Raw genomic sequence first — 23,845 nt, 5'->3', positions numbered from 1 at the left:
TCCACACTATCACATAGTAATAGATTGAGAGGGAGTTAATTCCACACTCATGCATAGTAATAGATGGGAGTTAATTCCACCCTCTCACACAGTAATAAATTGAGAGAGAATTAATTCCACACTCACACTCAGTAATCGATTGAGAGAGAGTTAATTCCACACACTCTGAGGAATAGATTGAGAGGGAGTTAATTCCACACTCGCACCTAGTAATAGATGTGAGTTAATTCCACCCTCTCACACAGTAATAGATTGAGAGAGTATTATTTGCACACTTGCACTCAGTAATAGATTGAGAGATAGTTAATTCCACACTCACACTCAGTAATAGATTGTGAGAGAGTTAATTCCACACTGACAGAGCAATAGATTGAGAGAGAGTTAATTCCACACACACACAGCAATAGATTGAGAGAGCTACTTCCACAATCACACAGAGGAATAGATTGAGAGAGAGTTAATTCCACACACACGCACACATGCACAAACAGTAATAGGATAGAGTTAATTCCACACTCACATACAATAATAGATTGAGAGAGTTAATTCTGCACAGTAATCGATAAAGTAATAGAAGAGAGTCATTTCCACACTCACACACAGTAATGGAGTGAGAGAGTTAATTCTACACTCACACACTAATCGATTGAGAGAGTTAATTCGACACTCATACACAGTAATAGACTGACAGAGGGTTAATTACACACTCACACACCTTAATAGATTGAGAGAGAATTAATTCTACACACAGTAACAGATTGAGAGAGTGATAATTCTACACTCTCACATAGTAATAGATTGTCAGAGAGTTACTGCCACACTCTCACATAGTAATAGATTGAGAGAGAGTTTCTGCCACACTGACACACAGTAGTAGATTGAGACAATTATAATTGCCGCTCTCACACACTAATGGATTGAGAGAGTCAACTCCACACACACACACACACACACACACACACACACAGTAATAGATTGAGAGAGAGTTAGTTCCACACACACCACACACACACTCACTCAGTAATAGATTGAGAGTTAGTTCCACACACACACATACACACACACACACAGTAATATATTGTCAGCTCGTTAATTCCACGCACTCTCACACAGTAATAGATTGAGAGAGAGTTAGTTCCACATACACACACACACACAGTAATATATTGTCAGCTAGTTAATTCAACACACTCTCACACAGTAATAGATTGAGAGGGAGAGTTAATTCCACACTCTCTCACAGCAATAGACTGAGAGAGAGAGTTAACCACACACTCACACACACTAATAGATTGTCAGTGTTACTTGCACACTCTCTCACAGTAATAGATTAAGATAGAGTTAATTCCACACCGACACACAGCAACTGATTGAGAGAAAGTTAATTCCACACCCACACACACTGTTAGATTGAGAGAGTTTTAATTCCACACACACACAGACAGTAATAGATTGTTAGAGGGTTAATTCCACCCAAACACAGCACTAGATTAAGATAGAGTTAATTACACACTGAGACACAGTAATAGGTTGAGAAAGAGTTAATTCCACACTCTCACACTAATAGATTGAGAGTTAATTCCACACCCATACAGTAATAGATTGAGAGAGTTGATTCTTCACGCACACACGCTGATAGATTGAGAGAGTATTCATTGCACACTGACACTGCTTCTAACGTGTTTACATCTTTCTTTCGATAAGGGGACCAGTACTGTATACAATCCTCCAGATGTGGTCTCACCTCGTTCTGTTCAAGTGAAGCATCAATTCCCTACAATTCCTCACATTAAGCAATAACATTCTATTTGCATTCCTAATTATTTGCTGCACATCTATATTAGCCTTTTCTGATTCATGGACTAGGAACCCAGAACCAGAGGGTTTTCACACACACAGTTGTGAGTGTCTGGAACGAGCTGCCAGAGGCAGTCGTAGAGGTAGGTACAATTTTGTCTTTTAAAAAGCATTTAGACAGTTACATGGGTAAGATTGGTATAAATTGGAATTGGAATTGTAGGGAATTGGGGTGGCACGGTAGCACAGTGGTTAGCACTGCTGCTTCACAGCTCCAGGGACCTGGGTTCGATTCCTGGCTTGGGTCACTGTCTGTGTGGAGTTTGCACATTCTCCTCGTGTCTGCATGGGTTTCCTCTGGGTGCTCCGGTTTCCTCCCACAGTCCAATGATGTGCAGGTTAGGTTGATTGGCCATGCTAAAATTGCCGCTTCGTGTCCCGAGATGCGTAGGTTAGAGGGATTAGCGGGTAAATATGTCGGGATAAGGGGGTAGGGCCGGGATGGGATTGTGGTCGGTGCAGACTCGATGGGCCAAATGGCCTCTTTCTGCACTATAGGGCTTCTATGATTCTGAAGGGATACAGGCCGAATGCAGGCAATTGAGACTAGCTTAGTGGTATAAACAGGGCAGCTTGGACAAGTTGAGCCAAAGAGCTGTTTCCATGCTGTAAACCTCTATGACTCCAAGGATCCTATCAGCCGTATTAATAACTGTTTCAACTTGCCTTGCCCGCAACAGAGCATTATACACTTGAAACCCAAGTTCTCTCTGCTCCTGTTCTTCCCCTAAATGTTGTACCATAATGGGCATATTTTCTCCTCATGTTTCTTGTACCAAAATGCATTTCCTCACATTTTGCTGCATTGCAATTCATCTGCGGTGTCTGCCCATTTGGGCAACTTGTCAATGTCCCTCTAAAGTCACTCAGCATCATTCTCACAATTCACTATTCTCCCCAGCTTGGTATTGTATGCAAATTTTGCCCTTAACATCGATCTCTAAATGGTTTTTTATAAATCAGAAAAAGCAAGTGTCCCAACACTGATCCCTGGGGAACACCACTTTCAACTCGTCTCGAGTCTGAGAAATGCACATCTATACCCAACCTCTGTTTCCTATCTTTCAGCCAACTTCTAATCCATGCTGCCAAGGACCCATCAATCACAAACATTTCTAATTCGCTCACCAACCTGCCATGTGGCACCATATCAAATGCTTTCTGAAAGGCCAAATATACAACATCGACAGCACTACCCTCATCCAATGTCTGTGACTCATCTTGCCAAACATGACCTGCCCTTGAGAAAATTATGTCATCTGCCGAGTATGAACTTATATTTCTCTGAGAGTATATATATATCTTATTTCAGACTGTGGCCTCCATCTGTTTTCTCACTATTGATGTCCAGCTGAGAGGTCTGTAGTTTCCTGGGGTATCCTTTGCCCCTTTCCTGAAAAACAGCATTACATTTGCAATCCTCCAATCCCATGGGACTAATTCTGTGTTCAAAGAGGCCAGGAAGTTTCTGTCAATGGCTGCGCAATTTGCTCCCTCACCTCTCAGCAATCTACCATGCATCCAGTCTGGACCTGGTGATTTCTCGACTGAGAGTGCTGCCAGAGTTTTAGCGCCTCTTCTTTATCTATCACTATACTGTTCAGTTACTGAGCACCCATATTTTCAACAGGGCCATTGTCATATTGTCTAATTTTGTAAAGACAGAAGCAGGGTACTCATTTAGTATCTCTGCCATACCCTCTGCTTCAGTGATCAGTTTACCCTGCCCTTTTGAGCCCCACTTTATCCTTCACTAACCTTTTCACATGTATATGTTTGAAGAACATTTTACTATTTGTTTTAGCGCAGCCTGCTATCCTTTCCTCATGCTCCCTTTTAGCCTCCCTTATTAAAGCCTTAGCCTCTCTCCTGCATTTGAACTGTTTTTCCTGATTTCTATTGCTATTATTATTCCAGCATGCATCCTATGTCTCTTTTTTCTTCCTTATTTTCTTATCAATATCCTTAGACTCCAGGATACTCTAGCTTTGGATGCCGTGTATTTATTTCTGGTGGCTATGTACCTGGCTGGCACCCTATTCATCTCAACTTTGTAAGTCTCAATTTTTCATCCACTGTTTCATCCTCGCAATTTGCCTCACTTGCCACATTTTGCCAATTCACATAACCTATCTGTTTCCTTTTGTAGCCTCCTTACGTACACTTTGCAATTAATTTCTTGTCAATCTTTATGCTGTCAGCGAATTTAACAACCGTATCTTCAGTCCCTTCATCAAAGCCATTTTTATAAATTGTAACAAGTTGTGGCCCTGGTACAGATACACCATTCGACATATCCTGCCACCCAGAAAAAGATGTGGAGATGCTGGCGTTGGACTGGGGTAAACAGAGGAAGAAGTCTGACAACACCAGGTTAAAGTCCAACAGGTTTATTTGGTAGCAAAAGCCACCAGCTTTCGGAACAGGCTGCCCCTTCATCGTCGAACAGCTGTCAGGGTAACAGCCTGTAGTTCCCTGTTTTCTCTCTCCATCTCTTTTTGAATAAAGGTGTTACACTTTCTATATTTCATTCTAATGGAACATTCTCTGAACAATGAGAAGTCTCACATCACCAGGTTAAAGTCCAATAGGTTTATTTGGTAGCACAAGGTTTACTTAGTAGTAAAATAAACCTGTTGGACATTAACCTGGTGTTGTAAGACTTCTTATTGTGCTTACCCCCCAGTCCAACGTCGGCATCTCCACATCACATTCTCTGAAGCCAGGGAATTTTGCAAAATTAAAACAAATGCATCAGCTATCTCATTAGCCACTGATTTCATGTCCTGAGTGTGAAGCCCATCCGGACGCAGGGATTTGTCAGCCTCCAGATCCGACAATTTGCTCAATACCACTTTCCCTGGTGATTGTAATTTTCCTGAGTTCCTCCCTCCCTTCCATTTGCTGATTTCCAGCTATTTTTGGGATGTTACTTGTGTCCTCTATAGTGAACACAAATGAAAACTACCTGTTCAATTCATTTGTCAATATCCTATTTTCCATTATCAATTCCCCAGATGCACTTTCGATAGAACCAATGCTCACTTTAATTCTTTTATTGTTTAAATACCTACAGAAACTCTGACTATCCACCTTCATGTTACTGGCTGCTTGTCGTCTTCAGCTTGTTAATTTCCTGATAAACTCAGCTTTAAAAATTGTTTGTGGACAATTCAACATTCCCACCATCCTCTATCAAGAAGCTTTTCCTGAAATTAAATAAGGGGATCAGGGATTATGGGGAAAAGGCAGAACAGTGGGGATGAGAAAAATATCATCTATGCTTCATTGGCAGAGCAGACTCAAGCGGCCGAGTGGCCTAATTCTTATATTTTATATACTTATATCTTATGGTCTAAATTATCCCTGAAATGTCTCACTCTCATTTTACGGTGAGGTTCCCCCATTCAGAGCTAACATAGAACATAGAACAGTACAGCACAGAACAGGCCCTTCAGCCCACGATGTTGTGCCGAGCTTTATCTGAAACCAAGATCAAGCTATCCCACTCCCTATCATCCTGGTGTGCTCCATGTGCCTATCCAATAACCGCTTAAATGTTCCTAAAGTGTCTGACTCCACTATCACTGCAGGCAGTCCATTCCACACCCCAACCACTCTCTGTGTAAAGAACCTACCTCTGATATCCTTCCTGTATCTCCCACCACGAACCCTATAGTTATGCCCCCTTGTAATAGCTCCATCCACCCGAGGAAATAGTCTTTGAACGTTCACTCTATCTATCCCCTTCATCATTTTATAAACCTCTATTAAGTCTCCCCTCAGCCTCCTCCGCTCCAGAGAGAACAGCCCTCGCTCCCACAACCTTTCCTCATAAGACCTACCCTCCAAACCAGGCAGCATCCTGGTAAATCTCCTCTGCATTCTTTCCAGCGCTTCCACATCCTTCCTATAGTGAGGTGACCAGAACTGCACACAATACTCCAAATGTGGTCTAACCAAGGTCCTGTACAGTTGCAGCATAACCCCACGGCTCTTAAACTCCAACCCCCTGTTAATAAAAGCTAACACACTATAGGCCTTCTTCACAGCTCTATCCACTTGAGTGGCAACCTTTAGAGATCTGTGGAGATGAACCCCAAGATCTCTCTGTTCCTCCACAGTCTTCAGAACCCTACCTTTGACTCTGTAATCCACATTTAAATTAGCCCTACCAAAATGAATCACCTCACATTTATCAGTCCAAAGATGTGCGGGTTAGGTTGATTGGCCAGGTTAAAAATTGCCCCTTAGAGTCCTGGGATGCGTAGGTTAGAGGGATTAGCGGGTAAATATGTGGGGGTAGGACCTGGGTGGGATTGTGGTCGGAGCAGACTCGATGGGCCGAATGGCCTCCTTCTGCACTGTAGGGTTTCTATGGTTTAAACTCCATTTGCCATTTTTCAGCCCAGCTTTGCATCCTATCTATGTCTCTTTGCAGCCTACAACAGCCCTCCACCTCATCCACTACTCCACCAATCTTGGTGTCATCAGCAAATTCACTGATCCACCCTTCAGCCCCCTCCTCTAAGTCATTAATAAAAATCACAAAGAGCAGTGGACCAAGCACTGATCCCTGCGGCACTCCGCTAGCAACCTGCCTCCAATCCGAAAATTTTCCATCGACCACCACCCTCTGTTTTCGATCAGACAGCCAGTTACCTATCCAATCGGCCAACTTTCCCTCTATCCCACACCTCCTCACTTTCATCATAAGCCGACCATGGGGGACCTTATCAAACGCCTTACTAAAATCCATGTATATGACATCAACTGCCCTACCTTCATCAACACACTTAGTTACCTCCTCAAAAAATTCTATCAAATTTGTGAGGCACGACTTGCCCTTCACGAATCCATGCTGACTATCCCGGATTAATCCGCAACTTTCTAAATGGTCGTAAATCCCATCTCTAAGGACCTTTTCCATCAATTTACCAACCACCGAAGTAAGACTAACAGGTCTATAATGACCAGGGTCATTTCTATTCCCTTTCTTAAACAGAGGAACAACATTCACCATTCTCCAGTCCTCTGGCACCATCCCCGTGGACAGCGAGGACCCAAAGATCAAAGCCAAAGGCTCTGCAATCTCATCCCTTGCCTCCCAAAGAATCCTTGGCTACATTGGGCGGCACGGTAGCACAGTGGTTAGCACTGCTGCTTCACAGCTCCAGGGTCCCAGGTTCGATTCCCAGCTCGGGTCACTGTCTGTGTGGAGTTTGCACATTCTCCTCGTTTCTGCGTGGGTTTCCTCCGGGTGCTCCGGTTTCCTCCCACAGTCCAAAGATGTGCAAGTTAGGTTGATTGGCCAGGTTAAAAATTGCCCATAAGAGTCCAGAGATGTGTAGGTTAGAGGGATTAGCAGGTAAAATATGTGGGGGTAGGGCCTGGGTGGGATTGTGGTCAGTGCAGACTCGATGGGCCGAATGGCCTCCTTCTGCACTGTAGGGTTTCTATGATTTCTATTATTTCATCAGGCCCAGGGGACTTATCGACCTTCAGTTTATTCAAAACTGCCAGGACATCCTCCCTCCAAACATCTATTTCCTCCAGCCTATTCGCCTGTAACACCTTCTCTTCCTCAAAAACATGGCCCCTCTCCTTGATGAACACTGAAGAAAAGTATTCATTCATCACCTCGCCTATCTCTACTGACTCCATACACAAGTTCCCACTACTGTCCTTGACCGGCCCTAACCTCACCCTGGTCATTCTTTTATTCCTCACATAAGAGTAAAAAGCCTTGGGGCTTTCCTTGATCCGACCCGCCAAGGACTTCTTGTGTCCCCTCCTAGCTCTCCTAAGCCCCTTTTTCAGCTCATTCCTTGCTAACTTGTAACCCTTAATCGAGCCATCTGAACCTTGTTTCCTCATCCCTACATAAGCTTCCCTCTTCCCTTTCACAAGACATTCCACCTCTTTCGTGAACCATGGTTCCCTCACTCGGCCATTTCCTCCCTGCCTGACAGGGACATACCTATCAAGGACATCCAGTATTTGTTCCTTGAAAAAGTTCCACTTTTCATTAGTTCCTTTCCCTGACAGTTTCTGTTCCCAACTTATGCCCCCTAATTCTTGCCTAATCGCATCATAATTACCTCTCCCCCAATTGTAAACCTTGCCCTGTCGTATGGCCCTATCCCTCGCCATTGCAATAACAAAAGGCACCGAATTGTGGTCACTATCTCCAAAGTGCTCTCCCACAACCAAATCTAACACTTGGCCCGGTTCATTTCCCAGTACCAAATCCAATGTGGCCTCACCTCTTGTCGTCCTATCCACATATTGTGTCAGGAAACCCTCCTGTACACACTGCACACAAACTGCCCCATCCGAACTATTTGACCTACAAAGGTTCCAATCAATATTTGGAAAGTTAAAGTCTAACTACCCTGTGACCCCCACACATATGCATAATCTGCTTAGCAATTTCTTCCTCCACATCTCTATTACTATTTGGGGGCCTATAGTAAACTCCTAACAACGTGACCGCTCCTTTCCTATTTCTACCCTCAGCCCATATTACCTCAGTGAGCAGATCCCCCTTGAAGTGCCTTTCCGCAGCCGTTAAACTATCCTTGATTAACAATGCCACTCCTCCACCTCTTTTACCAGCTTCCCTACACTTAGTGAAACATCTATACCCCGGAACATCCAACAACCATTCCTGTCCTTGTTCTACCCACGTCTCCGTAATGGCCACAACATCATAGTCCCAAGTACCAATCCACGCCCCAAGTTCATCTACCTTGTTCCGGATGCTCCTTGCATTGAAGTAGACACACTTCAACCCACCTTCCTGTCTACCGGTACCCACCCTTGACCCTGATACCTTCCCCAATACCTCACCACCCTCACTGACTTGTGGACTACAACTCCTTTTCCCACTCCCCTGACAAATTAGTTTAAACCCCCCTGAAGAGCCGTAACAAATTTCCCTCCCAGGATATTGGTGCCCCTCTGGTTCAGGTGCAGCCTGTCCTGTTTGTACAGGTCCCACCTTCCCCAGAATGTGTTCCAATTATCCACGTATCTGAAACCCTCCCTCCGACACCATCCCTGCAACCACATGTTTAACTGCACTCTCTCCCTGTTCCTCAACTCGCTATCACATGGCACCGGCAACGTACCAGAGATGACCACATGTTTTGTCTTGGCTCTCAGCTTCCAGCCCAGCTCCAGAAATTCCTGCTTTAAATCCCCGTCCCTTCTCTTACCTATGTCATTGGTACCAATGTGTACCACGACTTGTGACTGTTTCCCCTCCCCCTTCAGAATCCGGAAAACACGGTCTGAGACGTCACGGACCTTGGCATCCGGTAGGCAACATACCATCCGTGAGTCTCTTTTGCTGCCACAGAACCTCCTATCTATCCCTCTAACTAACGAGTCCCCAATTACTATTGCCCTCCCGCTCTGCCCCTTACACTCCCGAGCCACAGAGACGGACACAGTGCCGGAGATCCTCTCACTGCGGCTCACCACTGGTATGCCATCCCCCTCAACCGTATCCAAAGTGGAATACTTGTTGCTAAGGGGAACGACCACCGGGGATCCCTGCACGGACTGCTTTCTCCCAGCCCCTCTCAACGTCACCCATCTGTTTTCATTCTAACAGTTTATCTCTCTGCACCCTATCAAATCATTCACTGTAAACATCTCACTCACATCACCACTTAATCTTCCATGTTCAGGTTATTACAGGACTAGTCTTTGCAATCTGTCCTCATCATTTGAGTCTGGCATCACTGGTGAAATTCTGCTGCTCCCACTCCAAGGCCAATCTAATCTTCCTGGGATGAACACAGTGATCTCAATGGGGTCTGAACAGAGTTTTCTGCAACTGTAACACAAATTCCAATCCTTCATAGACTATTAGCTTTATTACTTCACTGTGGTGAACCATCGTTGGTTCCCACTGTGGGATTAATACACCTGTTGTTGTTACTGTTGTGGCACATCCCAGTCGGGCTCCGCCTCCTGGGAGAGGTATAAGACCCCCTGCTCGGGCGGGACCTCGTCAGTCTGGGAAAGTGTGTTTACGTTCTATTAGTTCCATTGTTAGACAATAAAAGCCTTCTGTTACCGAAGCTTCGTGCCTCGTGTTCAATTGGCGCGCATCAATTTTATTGTCTGACATTAAGCTCTCGACGGAAGGGAAAAAGAAAGGAGAGTATGGAGCAAATCCTAAAGCCAGAACGTCTGACGCTAGATCCACGTGCGGTGGGCGCTTCTAACACCTTCGACCACTGGCTGAAGTGTTTTGAAGACTACCTGGCAGCCTCCGCAGCGGTCACCACAGATGATGACAGACTCCGGGTCCTCCATTCGAGGGTAAGCGACACAGTCTACCTCGCGATCCGTGCAGCCACCACTTACCCGAGGGCCCTCGAGCTTTTAAAAAAGCGCTACACGAAACCTCCCAACGAGATCCACGCTCGTTACCTCCTCGCTACACGACGTCAGCAGTCGGGCGAAACCATGGAGGATTACGCCAATGAGCTCTTGCAGCTTGCCAGGGGCTGTGACTGCAAAGCTGTGTCGGCTGAGCAGTACATGTATGACCTCACCCGAGATGCGTTTGTGGCAGGGGTAGGGTCTTCATACATCCGTCTCAAGCTGCTAGAAAAGGGAAATCTCAACCTGACCCAAGCTATGGAATTGGCTGAAATGCTTGAGGCGGCTTCGAAGAGCTTGGTCCTGTATCCGGAGGACCACGTGGAGACAACGTGGCAGGAGCAGTCGCAAATCCCTCCTCGCCTCACGGGCTCGAAGTGCAGTGTTATGGCGTGCTCCCATGTAGACCCGACGACGGCTGCTGCCCCATGCGGCCCGCGGTGGTACTTCTGCGGAGGAGCCAAGCATCCACGACAAAAGTGTCCCGCTAAAGCGGTGGTCTGTAACCTATGCGGTAAAAAGGGGCATTATGCGAAGGTGTGCAGATCGAAGCCCAAGAACGGCAGTGCAGCCTGTGACCCTTCGGAACGGGGATCATCACCATCGACGTCGAAGTACTCACGGGGTTCGTCCACGTGCGAGTCCAGGACGACGCCATTGTGGTCGACGGAGTCGGAGGAGGATGACCACCAGGAGTCGCTACGTTTGGCGCCCTCAACCATGTGCGATTCATGGGGGCGGCCATTTTGGTCGACGATGACCATGAGCGACCAGCAGGGGTCCTCAGCATCGACCTCAGCTGCCTGCAGTGACGTTCACGGACCAACGGTGGCGTCGATCACCCTGAACCAGGCTAAGCACCACAGGCTTGACTGTTCAATGATGGATATACAGGTAAATGGTCGTGCAATTTATTGTCTGTTTTACAGCGGGAGCACTGAGAGCTTTATTCACCCTGACATTGTAAAGAGGTGTGGACTCCAGATTCAACCTGCCAAACAGACAATCTCTATGGCATCAAGGTCCCGGTCTGTCCCTGTGCTAGGACGTTGTGTGGTAACCTTGAAAGTGCAAGGCACAATTTACGAGCGATTCAGGCTCCTTGTGTTGCCGCATCTTTGCGCACCAATTCTCCTCGGACTAAACTTTATGGTCCACATGAAGAGTGTGATCCTACAGTACGGTGGGCCACTCCCTTCGCTGACAGTAGGGGAACAGCTGCAGTCTCCAAATTGTCCAAAGCGCCCCGCATGCAATCTTTCTACATTAAAGATCACCACACTCTCTTTATTCAAGAATCTGGTACCAGGCTGCAAGCCCATTGCTACTAAAAGTAGGCGTTACAGCACTGAAGATCGGATCTTCATCAGATCTGAGGTTCAGCGACTCCTCAAAGAAGGGATCATACAGCCCAGTGTTAGTCCGTGGAGAGCACAGGTTGTGGTGGTCAAGAGCGGGAACAAACCCCGGATGGTCATTGATTACAGTCAGACCATTAATCGATATACGCAGCTGGATGCGTATCCCCTCCCGCGCATATCTGATATGGTCAATCAGATTGCGCAGTACCGGGTGTTCTCCACCATAGACCTTTGGTCCGCCTACCACCAACTCCCCATTCGCCCAGAGGACCGACACTACACGGCCTTTGAGGCGGATGGTCGTCTGTATCAGTTTCTTAGGGTTCCATTTGGTGTCACCAATGGGGTCTCGGTCGTCCAGCGTGCTATGGACCGAATGGTGGACCAGAACAGGCTGCGGGCTACCTTCCGGTACCTGGATAATGTCACCATCTGCGGCCGTGATCAGCAGGACCATGACACAAATCTCCAGAACTTTTTACGCACTGCATCTCGCCTGAATTTGACCTCGAATAGGGAGAAGTGTGTATTCCATACGTGCCGGTTAGCCATCCTGGGATACGTGGTGGAAAACGGGGTCATTGGCCCTGATCCCGACCGTATGCGCCCCCCTGCTGAACTTCCCTTGCCCGCTAGCGCAAAAGCACTGAGAAGATGCCTAGGCTTCTTCTCCTATTATGCGCAGTGGGTCTCTAACTACGCGGACAAAGCCAGTCCGCTTATTAAGTCCACGACTTTTCCACTCACGCCAGAGGCCCAATTGGCCTTCAAGGAATTGAAACACGACATCGCGAAAGCCACGATGCACGCGGTAGACGAATCCATCCCTTTTCAGGTGGAAAGCGATGCATCTGATTTCGCCCTGGCCGCCACACTGAACCAGGCGGGCAGGCCCATCGCGTTTTTTTCCCGCACCCTCCAAGGCCCCGAAATTCGGCATTCAGCGGTGGAAAAGGAGGCCCAGGCCATTGTGGAGGCCGTCAGACACTGGCGCCATTACCTGGCGGGGAAGCGGTTCACTCTGATCACGGACCAGCGGTCCGTGGCGTTCATGTTCAACAACACGCAGAGGGGCAAGATCAAGAATGATAAGATCTTGCGGTGGAGAATTGAACTCTCCACCTATAACTACGATATTATGTATCGTCCAGGGAAACTCAATGAGCCCTCGGACGCCCTCTCGCGCGGAACATGCGCTACTATGCAGGAGGATCGCTTGAACGCCCTCCATAATGACCTGTGCCATCCTGGGGTCACTCGGCTCTACCACTTTATCAAAGCCCGCAACCTGCCTTACTCGGTGGAGGACGTCAGGTCGGTGACAAGGAGCTGTCGGATTTGCGCGGAATGCAAACCGCACTGTTACCGACCTGACCGGGCACATTTGGTCAAGGCCACTCGCCCCTTCGAGAGGCTGAGTGTGGATTTTAAGGGCCCCCTTCCCTCAACAGATCGGAACGTGTACTTTCTGAACATAATAGATGAGTACTCCCGGTTCCCATTTGTTGTCCCCTGCGCGGACACGTCGACTGCCACGGTGATCAAGGCATTCCGTGATCTTTTTACCCTGTTCGGGTACCCCAGCTATATCCATAGCGACAGGGGCTCGTCGTTCATGAGTAATGACTTGAGGCAATTCCTGCTCTCATGCGGGATTGCCTCTAGTAGGACCACGAGTTACAACCCTAGGGGTAATGGACAGGTGGAAAGAGAGAATGCTACAGTCTGGAAGGCTGTCCTATTGGCGCTGAAGTCCAAAGGCCTTCCAGTCTCCCATTGGCAGGAGGTCCTCCCTAATGCGCTTCACTCCATTCGCTCCCTCCTGTGTACGGCAACCAATGCTACTCCCCACGAGAGGATGTTCTCATTCCCTCAGAAGTCGTCCTCGGGGATATCTTTACCAGCCTGGTTGACGTACCCAGGACCCGTCCTTCTGCGGCGACAGGTAAGGGCCCGCAAGTCCAACCCCTTGGTCGAACAGGTCCACCTCCTCCACGCCAACCCTCAGTATGCCTATGTGGCATATCCTGACGGGCGAGAGGACACAGTCTCGATCCGAGACCTGGCGCCCGCAGGGGACGTAGCAACTCCTGTCGCTCCCATACCCCCAGTGACGAATCCCTTATTTCTCCCCCGGACGTGGCGCGGACAGCACCGGGACCAGTGCTTAACAGTTTTACTCCAATGCACAGCTTGCCTGAGCCCCGGAGATCGGCGCCATCGCAGAGTGTACCGGGATCCCCTGCACTACCGCTTCATCAGGGTCAACCGGCCTGTGAGTCCGTGGGGGAACAGCTGGACGCTGTTTTGGGGAGAACGCCACCGCAAGCACCTACTCCGGTGTCACCGCCGGTATTGAGGAGGTCACAACGATGGTGCGGTCCTCCAGACCGTCTGAACTTATAATCTGTTGACATTTTAGTCTGTTTTCGTACCCCGCCGGCCTTTGTTCTCAAAGGAGGGGTGAATGTGGTGAACCATCGTTGGTTCCCACTGTGGGATTAATACACCTGTGGTTGTTACTGTTGTGGCACATCCCAGTCGGGCTCCGCCTCCTGGGAGAGGTATAAGACCCCCTGCTCGGGCGGGACCTCGTCAGTCTGGGATAGTGTGTTTACGTTCTATTAGTTCCATTGTTAGACAATAAAAGCCTTCTGTTACCGAAGCTTCGTGCCTCGTGTTCAATTGACGCGCATCATTCACCTACCAGTTAATGATGTCTGTACACTGGGGGAGGTGATGGCCGAGTGGTATTATCACTATGCTATTAATCCAGAAACTCAGCTAATGTTCTGGGGACCCGGGTTCGAATCCTGCCATGGCAGTTGATGGAATTTAAATTTGATAAAAAAATATCTGGAATTAAGAATCTACTGATGACCGTGAAGCTATTGTCGATTGTCAGAAAATCCTATCTGGTTCACTTCCTTTCGGGAGGAAATCTGCCGTCCTTACCCGGTATGGCCGTCATGTGACTCCAGAGCCACAGCACTGTGGTTGACTCTCAACTGTCCTCTGAACAAGGGCAACTCAGGATGTGCATTAAATGCTGGCCAGTCAGCGATGCCCATGTCCCACAAATGATTTTTTAAAAAACACGGCCCTCTGTTCGTCTGCAGTTTCCTGCATCTCGCCACAAACATAACCACTCTGCTCGATTACATCACAAGGACGTTTCAAACTAAATGTGTTCCCAAGGATAATCTGTTTCTGTCACTATGAACTTTTCTCGTTGTTCTTTCAGCCGGTGTAAATCCAGAGAATGGAAGGGATGGAGGGAAAAATCTTTCCCGAATCCTATTTGGTCATCATTCCAATAACATTTGGGTGAGGAAATCTAATCGTCAGTCTCTGTGAAAAGCTGTATCCGGCACCTTCCTATTCGATGGTTAGAATGTAAAATGGAATAACTTCGACTGCTGTTTGTGTCTCCTGTCCTGTAAACCAAACATTAACCCAGAATTCACTCACTGCCTTCGCTTTGTGCTGAAAACTGTTATTATTCTGTTGTTTTCACAGCTCCAAAATGACCTCATTAGCGGCTGTTTTTCGCGGTAACGGTCCCTTCTCTCAATTCCTGAAATGTTCATTGATTCATCATTTTATTCACAGTAATTCTCCGCAGGGTAACAGTCCGGAGTGGGATTATTACAGAGCGGAATAAGGACAGTGTGCGGACTCGATCCGGCTCCCTGTTTTCTGTGAAGGAGAGTGGGTTCTGATTGAAGACGAAACGGAGTGTTTTCCTTCTGGGAATGCTGTGAACAGGGATTGATTCCCGCCCGGGACAGTTAGAAAGCGATAGGAGAATGAAGCACATTGAAAGAAAATGTTAAAGCCGCGCCTGCGATTGGTGACGGGAAGAGCTGAATAAAAGCAAATCAATAGAAGGGATTTGAAATCTCTGACCAAGGGCGACATTGATTTATTTGAATTCGCTCCTTTCCCACAATGAAATTGGCGGGCTTTTGGAAATGGACAAATTCTCTGCTTCTGCCGGATGTTGTGGGGAAATCCCGCCCTCTTCTGTTTCCAGTGAGCTGATTGGTGAAGAATATAGGCAAATGAGGTGAATAGAGCAGCGGCCAATCAGAGGAGCTGTCAGTTTATAAGAACAGTCAATGCTGGAGAAATTGCTGATTCTTTGTGAAAGTGTTTGTGAGATTGTGCAAATGTCTGGAAGAGGAAAGGGCGGCGGGAAAGCTCGGGCCAAGGCCAAGTCTCGCTCCTCCCGGGCTGGACTGCAGTTCCCGGTGGGCCGTGTTCACAGGCTCCTGAGAAAGGGCAACTATGCTGAGCGTGTGGGTGCCGGAGCCCCGGTCTATCTGGCTGCTGTGCTCGAGTATCTGACCGCTGAAATCCTGGAGCTGGCCGGGAACGCGGCCCGGGACAACAAGAAGACCCGCATCATCCCCAGACACCTGCAGCTGGCCGTCCGCAACGACGAGGAGCTCAACAAGCTGCTGGGAGGAGTGACCATCGCTCAGGGCGGGGTGCTGCCTAATATCCAGGCCGTGCTGCTGCCCAAGAAAAGCAGCGCTGGGGCCGCGAAGAGCAAGTGAAGCGACCATTCTTTCATCTGATAACCCAAAGGCTCTTTTCAGAGCCACTCATTTTATCTGAAAAAGGGCGACCTGGTGTCTATCGGTCAGTTTCTGCACTGCTATTCACAGCACAGCTGTTTCCCGCTTTGTTCTATCAATCCGTACTATTGACACATACAGTATTTTAATGCAACTTGCTGCTGTTTATCGGGGAAACTATCCCAGTGAACATAAATGATCCTATTTCAAATATAATTGCTTTAAAATGTGATAGTCTGCGAGGACATTCATCTGCAGCCCATCGGTTTTCAAAGTCAGTCACTATCTGGAAAAGTGTTAATTATTGTCCATGCGAATGTGCAAGCGTTTCTGCAATGGCTATATCTGTGTGAGTGGGCTCCTGTTTGAGACATGCTTCATATTCTGAACCTAATTGACGCAATTTTCAACACTCGCTGCGACTCGAAACATGTGCGGAGAAAGTGGATTTGCGGAATTATTGCTCGGAAACTGAAATGATCGCAGGTTTAATAAAACCACTTTAAAATTGAATTGCGGTAGAACTGTTAACGGCATCGTTTTTACTCCAACCATCGAAGGATTGGAGATATGAGTGACCTCAATGCAACGGAGGGTTAATTGTAACATTGAGAGGTTTCAGTACTGGAGTCCTGGGAATATTCTGTCCTGGGAATTCAAACACTAGAATCGTTAACAGGAGATCGCAGCTCTTTCATTTGCCGATTTGGTGGCTCTTAAAAGAGCCGTTGTTGTACTTGGTGCTGAAGTCGGGGTTTAGGCGCGTTCCCCGCGGATGCGGCGGGCCAGCTGGATGTCTTTGGGCATGATGGTGACTCGCTTGGCGTGGATGGCGCACAGGTTGGTGTCCTCAAAGAGCCCCACCAGGTAAGCCTCGCTGGCCTCCTGCAGGGCCATGACGGCCGAGCTCTGGAAGCGCAGGTCTGTCTTGAAGTCCTGAGCTATCTCTCGCACCAGGCGCTGGAAGGGCAGTTTGCGGATCAGCAGCTCGGTGGATTTCTGGTAGCGGCGGATCTCCCTCAGAGCCACAGTGCCGGGTCTGTAGCGATGAGGCTTCTTCACTCCGCCCGTGGCTGGAGCGCTCTTCCGGGCCGCTTTGGTAGCCAGCTGTTTGCGAGGAGCTTTCCCTCCGGTCGATTTGCGCGCTGTCTGCTTGGTCCTGGCCATTTTCTGAGCGGATTCAGCGCAATCTCTGAGACGCAAACGATCTGTCCTGCATCCGCCTTTTTAAACTCTGTGAGGAACCGCCCCCAGCGGGAATTGGCCCAGGAAGTTTCAATCAAACTCTGACCAGGGAATTAATGTCTGTAACTCAGGTTCTGATTGGTTCGGTTGTTTTGTTAACCGCGCCTTTCAGAAATTGGGCCGTTTTCGATGCAGGAAATAGCCGTCTGTATAAAAGACTGCTATTTATCCCGTCCTTATTAAAACAAACATGACTCGAAATATTGAAGAAGTCTATCTCCCTGCCCTTAGTGCTTTAGACCCTTTCCCCGCTCTCTGGGCTGTTCATTCCCAGAATCTCCCGCTGTTCCACTCGATCCCTGTCCCTCTGCTCTCCAGCCCATTCAGATTTCCCCTCTCCTGCCGCTTGTAACATTCGCCGCCGTTTCCGGGAAAGGATCAGAATCCTTCTCTGTGTCTCCCTGAAGCCGGTGTGAAAGGGGTTGAGTCTGTTGTTTGTTACAGAGAGTGACTTCATATTTGTCCCGTTTGACATTACTGAATAGAACCGTTTGCCGCCCGTGGCGGACAAATGTTCAGAAATGAAACCTCTTTGTAAAATAATCTTACAGCAGAATATTAATTGAGAATCTATTTTTAATAAGTTAAGAATTTGTCTCAATTCCCTTTCCCGCGCTGAAATTGGCGGCATTTCCCCCCAATTCAAAATTTCTGCCGGTTGACAGTTGAAGCCAATGATTGGCTCAATGTTCACATTCGATGCTCTGCGATTGGTTCAGAGCTGCGAATGTGGAGAGGATGGCCAATCAGAAGCAGGCTGGGGTTGGAGCGGCTCAAACTGCGGGAATTGCGGGTTTGTGAATGACTGAGCGGAAACTGATCAGTTTCACAAAGCCTGTCAGTTTCAGTGCAGGAAACAACCGTCTGGGCGCAAATAGCATCACAACTGGGACTGGTTCCAGTGAACGATTCACCGGCTGCTGCTACTAAACTCCGCTATTCCAGAGAAAGCTTTGATACACTATGAAAACACTGTGATTAGGCAGGAGTGATGTGGCGTTTCACTGAGGGCACATGTCAACTGTGGGCTGATTCGACAATACACTAAATTTCAAAAACAATCCGCATGGCTGCTCCAAATGAAATGTTAAATTCGGTGATTCCCGCACTGTAACCTAAACAAAACAAACATGCATCTCAAACACTGAACAGGCTGTCCCAGCTCCGTCCCCAGGTCACTGCTCTCTCTGTGAAGCGGTGAGTGGCCCTTAAAAGAGCCTTTGTTGTGTGTTCGGGAGGAAGGTTGCAGTTGTTCAGCCGCCGAATCCATAGAGAGTGCGGCCCTGGCGTTTCAGAGCGTACACCACATCCATGGCAGTGACCGTCTTGCGCTTGGCGTGTTCAGTGTAGGTGACCGCATCCCTGATCACATTCTCCAGGAAAACCTTCAGCACCCCGCGAGTCTCCTCATAGATCAAACCCGAGATCCGCTTGACACCGCCACGGCGAGCCAGGCGGCGGATTGCTGGCTTGGTGATGCCCTGGATATTATCACGAAGCACTTTGCGGTGCCGCTTTGCGCCGCCTTTACCCAGTCCTTTGCCTCCTTTCCCTCTGCCAGACATGATGATTCTTCACTCAGATCACTGCGCAATATGAGACAGGAACTTTTTCAGGCTCCTTTTATACAGCCCGCCCCGACCTGACTCAGAAAGGCGGAGTGAGAGCAGAGAGGGGAGGAGACAGAGTGAAGATTAAACACAGAGCGGGAGGGAGGAGAGAGCCGGACTGACACACACACACAGAACGGCCCCTGATCTTTCAGCTCCACCTCCAGTTTCTGCAACCGCCAATTTCAACCCGTTTATGAACAATGGAAGCGAAACACAGCTCCCCACACAAACCCTTCCAGAGCCGCCCTTCACACACAAGAGTTTCCACAAACCCGGAGCTTTGAAATATGGAATCAAAACAGAAAATGCTGCAAATAATCAGCAGCTCCGGCAGCTTTTGTGAAGAGAGAGAGAGAGACAGAGTTAACGTTTCGGGTCGTGACTCTTTGCTTTTGTGTTTTTAAACCTGGCCCCGTTATAATAAGAAGTCTCACAACACCAGGTTAAAGTCCAACAGGTTTATTTGGTAGCAAATACCATAAGCTTTCGGAGCAATGCTCCTTCGTCAGATGGAGTGGTCTCTGTTACAGACATCAAGTTTCTACAAACATGCAAGAAAGCAGACAAGATACCGAAAGGACTACGGATCACGAACCCACTCAGGTCAACCTTTAACACGGACTACGCTGAGAGACTGTGCCGTCACACCTCTCTCACCCTCCTCAAACACCTCATACACCAACTCTACAGCAAACGCCGCAGCCTGGAAACCAAGATCGAATCCATAGTCTCAACCTGCGCTCAGGACGCAGACCAGCTGCGAAACTCTGCCAAGCAGACGAGACAAAGGAACGACACCATCTACATGCACACCAAGAACAGGAAACTTGAGAAACTCGGCATCACCACCAGCAGCAACCAAGCCTCCCCCGGTATCACAGTAGAAAACAGTACCACTGCAGGAAAGTCCATTGTCAACCTATCGGACTACACACTTCAGCCAGATGAAATCGAAGTTCTCAGCCGAGGGCTCAACTTTTGCCCCACTACCAAAATAGACCCCATCAGTCTCGCAGCGGACACAGAGGAATTCATCAGGCGAATGAGGCTGCGGGAGTTCTTCCACAAACCCCAAGAGGCCAACAGCGAACACAATGAGACAGCTAATGAACCGGAACAGCAGACAGAGAGACCCGCAGTGCAACCGAAGAGGAAAGAGTCGAATTGGACTCCTCCGGAAGGCCGCTGCCCTCGACTTGACATGTATGCCCAAGCCATCAGGAGGTGCGTCAACACCAAATTCATCAGCCGCACTCACAAGACAGCACCGAACATCACCCAAGCACAACGCAACGCCATCCACGCTCTCAAGACCAACCGCAACATTGTCATCAAACCAGCAGACAAAGGAGGGGCCATCGTCATACTGAACAGAAGGGATTACTGCAAAGAAGTGTACCGACAACTGAACAATGAGGAACACTACAGACAGTTACCCACAGATCCGACCAAAGAACACACCCGTCAACTCAACACTCTGATCAAAACCTTTGATCCGGACCTTCAGAGCACCCTCCGTGCTCTCATCCCACGTACTCCACGCGTTGGAGATCTCTACTGCCTCCCAAAAATACACAAGGCAAACACACCCGGCCGTCCCATCGTTTCAGGAAACGGAACCCTGTGCGAGAACCTCTCCGGCTATGTCGAGGGCATCTTGAAACCCATTGTACAAAGAACCCCCAGCTTTTGTCGCGACACTACGGACTTCCTACAGAAACTCAACACACATGGAGCAGTTGAACCAGGAGCACTCCTCGTCACAATGGATGTCTCGGCACTCTACACCAGCATCCCCCACGATGATGGCATTGCTGCAACGGCCTCAGTACTCAATGCCGTCAACTGCCAGTTTCCAGATGCAATTTTACAACTCATCCGCTTCATCCTGGATCACAATATCTTCACCTTCAACAACCAGTTCTTCATCCAGACACAAGGAACAGCCATAGGGACAAAATTCGCACCTCAATATGCCAACATCTTCATGCACAGGTTCGAACAAGACTTCTTCACCGCACAGGACCTTCAACCGATGCTATACACTAGATACATCGATGACATTTTCTTCCTTTGGAGTCATGGTGAGCAATCACTGAAAAAAACTATATGATGACATCAACAAGTTCCATCCCACCATCAGACTCACCATGGACTACTCTCCGGAATCGGTTGCATTCTTGGACACACGCATCTCCATTAAGGATGGTCACCTCAGCACCTCACTGTACCGCAAGCCCACGGATAACCTCATGATGCTCCACTTCTCCAGCTTCCACCCTAAACACGTAAAAGAAGCCATCCCCTACGGACAAGCCCTCCGAATACACAGGATCTGCTCGGATGAGGAGGATCGCAACAGACACCTCCAGACGCTGAAAGATGCCCTCATAAGAACAGGATATGGCGCTCGACTCATCGATCAACAGTTTCGACGTGCCACAGTGAAAAACCGCACCGACCTCCTCAGAAGACAAACACGGGACACGGTGGACAGAGTACCCTTCGTCGTCCAGTACTTCCCCGAAGCGGAAAAGCTACGGCATCTCCTCCGGAGCCTTCAACATGTCATTGATGAAGACGAACATCTCGCCAAGGCCATCCCCACACCCCCACTTCTTGCCTTCAAACAACCACGCAACCTCAAACAGACCATTGTCCGCAGCAAACTACCCAGCCTTCAGGAGAACAAGTGACCACGACACCACACAACCCTGCCACAGCAACCTCTGCAAGACGTGCCGGATCATCAACACGGATGCCATCATCTCACGTGAGAACACCATCCACCAGGTACACGGTACATACTCTTGCAACTCGGCCAACGTTGTCTACCTGATACGCTGCAAGAAAGGATGTCCCGAGGCATGGTACATTGGGGAAACCATGCAGACGCTACGACAGCGGATGAATGAACACCGCTCGACAATCACCAGGCAAGACTGTTCTCTTCCTGTGGGGGAGCACTTCAGCAGTCACGGGCATTCAGCCTTGGATCTTCAGGTAAGCGTTCTCCAAGGCGGCCTTCACAACACACGACAGCGCAGAGTCACTGAGCAGAAACTGATAGCCAAGTTCCGCACACATTAGGACGGTCTAAACCGGGATGTTGGATTTATGTCACATTATCAGTAACCCCCACAGCTTGACTCCTGGACTTGCACAATTTCACAAGCTGTACTGTCTGGAGACAATACACATCTCTTTAACCTGTGTTGAATGCTCCCTCCACCCACATTGTCTGTGCATTTAAGACCTGGCAGGCTGTAGAGATTTGCATTCTAATCAGTATTCTGTAATTTGATTTCTGTGTCTGTGCCCTGTTTGAGAACAGAGACCACTCCATCTGACGAAGGAGCATTGCTCCGAAAGCTTATGGTATTTGCTGCCAAATAAACCTGTTGGACTTTAACCTGGTGTTGTGAGACTTCTTACTGTGCTTACCCCAGTCCAACGCCGGCATCTCCACATCCCGTTATAATTCCCAGTCAGTAATATTCCGACCTAAACACAGCAAGAATCTCCCTCAGTATCATCCTCACCCACATCCGCTTCCAGCTGTTTACAAATACCTTATTGCAGCTGTTTGGAGAAATCTCCTGTGTTAAAATTGAAGTTGGAAAGCGCTTTTTAGCCGCCAGTGTTACTGTCTCACACTGAATCTACCAGACATCTTTATTATGAGAGAAAGTGGCGATTGAACAAATGTGAAATTCAAATGAAATTCAGCATCTGCTGTGTTTTGCTTTAGTCTGAATTTGAAATGATCTCTATTGAGAACGAGCCGGGCTGCGGGACAGGAATCATTTTCTTGCGGGATCAGCTCTTTCCTGAGAGATGTGGGTGGCTCTGAGAAGAGCCTTTGGGTTCAGAGGTTTACAATTTGCTCGGGTTGTTTCACTTCTTTCCTGACGCTTTCTTCGCTTTTGCTGCTTTCACTTTGGGTTTGGCCTTCGATTTAGTCGCTTTTTTGACAGACTTTCCGCCCGTCACCTTCTTCACAGGAGACTTTTTCTTCAGGGCTGCTTTCTTCACCACCTTTTTTGGAGTTGCCGCCTTCTTGCTGCTTGTTTTCTTCACTGTTGATTTCTTCACTGGAGTTTTCTTTGCTGCGAGTTTCTTGGCTGCGGGTTTCTTGGCTGCTGCTTTCTTTGTTGTCACCTTCTTGGCCGCTGTTTTCTTTACTAAAGATTTCTTGGCTGTTGGTTTCTTCAACTTCTTTCCCATTTTCCCCAGGCTTTCCTTCTGAGCGAGTTTGAAGGAGCCGGAGGCGCCCTGTCCCTTTGTCTGCACCAGAGAGCCTTTCTCCACCTTCCTCTTGATAGTTAACCTGATCTGGGAGCCGCGCTTCCCCACATCCACTCCGCTGCCAGCCAAAGCTTTCTTTATCGCGGCCAGGGACATCCCCTTGCGATCGCTGCAACCCGCCACAACATTGAGGATCTGCTCGCCTAACTTGGGACCGGCTGCCGCAGGTCGGGGAGCCGCCTTCTTCTTCCTGGGAGACTTCACTTGAGCGGGAGCGGCTGGAGGAGCCGTTTCGGCGGCTGCAGTTTCAGTCATATCCGAGAGGGTGTGGAAAATCTGTGTGAGTCAGAACTGGATCCGAAATGAACCCAGTGGTGGCGGCACAGAGCAACTTAAAGGCAGAGAGCGGACGGAGCAGAGACAAGCTGCTGTCAGCTCCCGGCTCCTCCAGCCTCTCTGTGTTTCTCTCTCCTCACAAACTCTCCCCTTGCAATGAAATTCCGCCTCTCCAGAGATCCAGCTCACATCCTTCATGTCT

General features: G+C 48.4%; 4 protein-coding genes across 4 annotated transcripts; 1 reads left to right on the top strand and 3 right to left on the bottom strand.

The window, feature by feature from the left end:
* Nucleotides 1–15,790: 15,790 nt before the first annotated feature.
* Nucleotides 15,791–16,180, top strand: LOC144482291 (histone H2A-like). The gene has a single exon (XM_078201473.1). The coding sequence runs from the start codon at nt 15,791–15,793 to the stop codon at nt 16,178–16,180; it is 390 nt and encodes a 129-aa protein (XP_078057599.1).
* Nucleotides 16,181–16,957: 777 nt separating this feature from the next.
* LOC144482246 (histone H3) lies at nt 16,958–17,368 on the bottom strand. Its single transcript, XM_078201434.1, has one exon. The coding sequence runs from the start codon at nt 17,366–17,368 to the stop codon at nt 16,958–16,960; it is 411 nt and encodes a 136-aa protein (XP_078057560.1).
* Nucleotides 17,369–18,699: 1,331 nt separating this feature from the next.
* On the bottom strand, nt 18,700–19,011 carry LOC144482245 (histone H4). The gene has a single exon (XM_078201433.1). It carries the CDS (start codon nt 19,009–19,011, stop codon nt 18,700–18,702), a length of 312 nt encoding a protein of 103 aa, XP_078057559.1.
* Nucleotides 19,012–22,956: 3,945 nt separating this feature from the next.
* LOC144482266 (histone H1-like) lies at nt 22,957–23,622 on the bottom strand. The gene has a single exon (XM_078201451.1). It carries the CDS (start codon nt 23,620–23,622, stop codon nt 22,957–22,959), a length of 666 nt encoding a protein of 221 aa, XP_078057577.1.
* Between the last annotated feature and the right edge of the window lie 223 nt (nt 23,623–23,845).

This window comes from Mustelus asterias, unplaced genomic scaffold, assembly GCF_964213995.1.
Source record: "Mustelus asterias unplaced genomic scaffold, sMusAst1.hap1.1 HAP1_SCAFFOLD_35, whole genome shotgun sequence".
In the NCBI taxonomy this organism is placed as follows: domain Eukaryota; kingdom Metazoa; phylum Chordata; class Chondrichthyes; order Carcharhiniformes; family Triakidae; genus Mustelus; species Mustelus asterias.
This window is presented reverse-complemented; position numbering and strand designations above follow the sequence as displayed.

Excerpts from the sequence above, each read along its gene's own strand:
- LOC144482266 (XM_078201451.1), bottom strand. The coding sequence starts at position 23,622 with ATGACTGAAACTGCAGCCGCCGAAACGGCTCCTCCAGCCGCTCCCGCT.
- LOC144482246 (XM_078201434.1), bottom strand. The coding sequence starts at position 17,368 with ATGGCCAGGACCAAGCAGACAGCGCGCAAATCGACCGGAGGGAAAGCT.
- LOC144482291 (XM_078201473.1), top strand. The coding sequence starts at position 15,791 with ATGTCTGGAAGAGGAAAGGGCGGCGGGAAAGCTCGGGCCAAGGCCAAG.
- LOC144482245 (XM_078201433.1), bottom strand. The coding sequence starts at position 19,011 with ATGTCTGGCAGAGGGAAAGGAGGCAAAGGACTGGGTAAAGGCGGCGCA.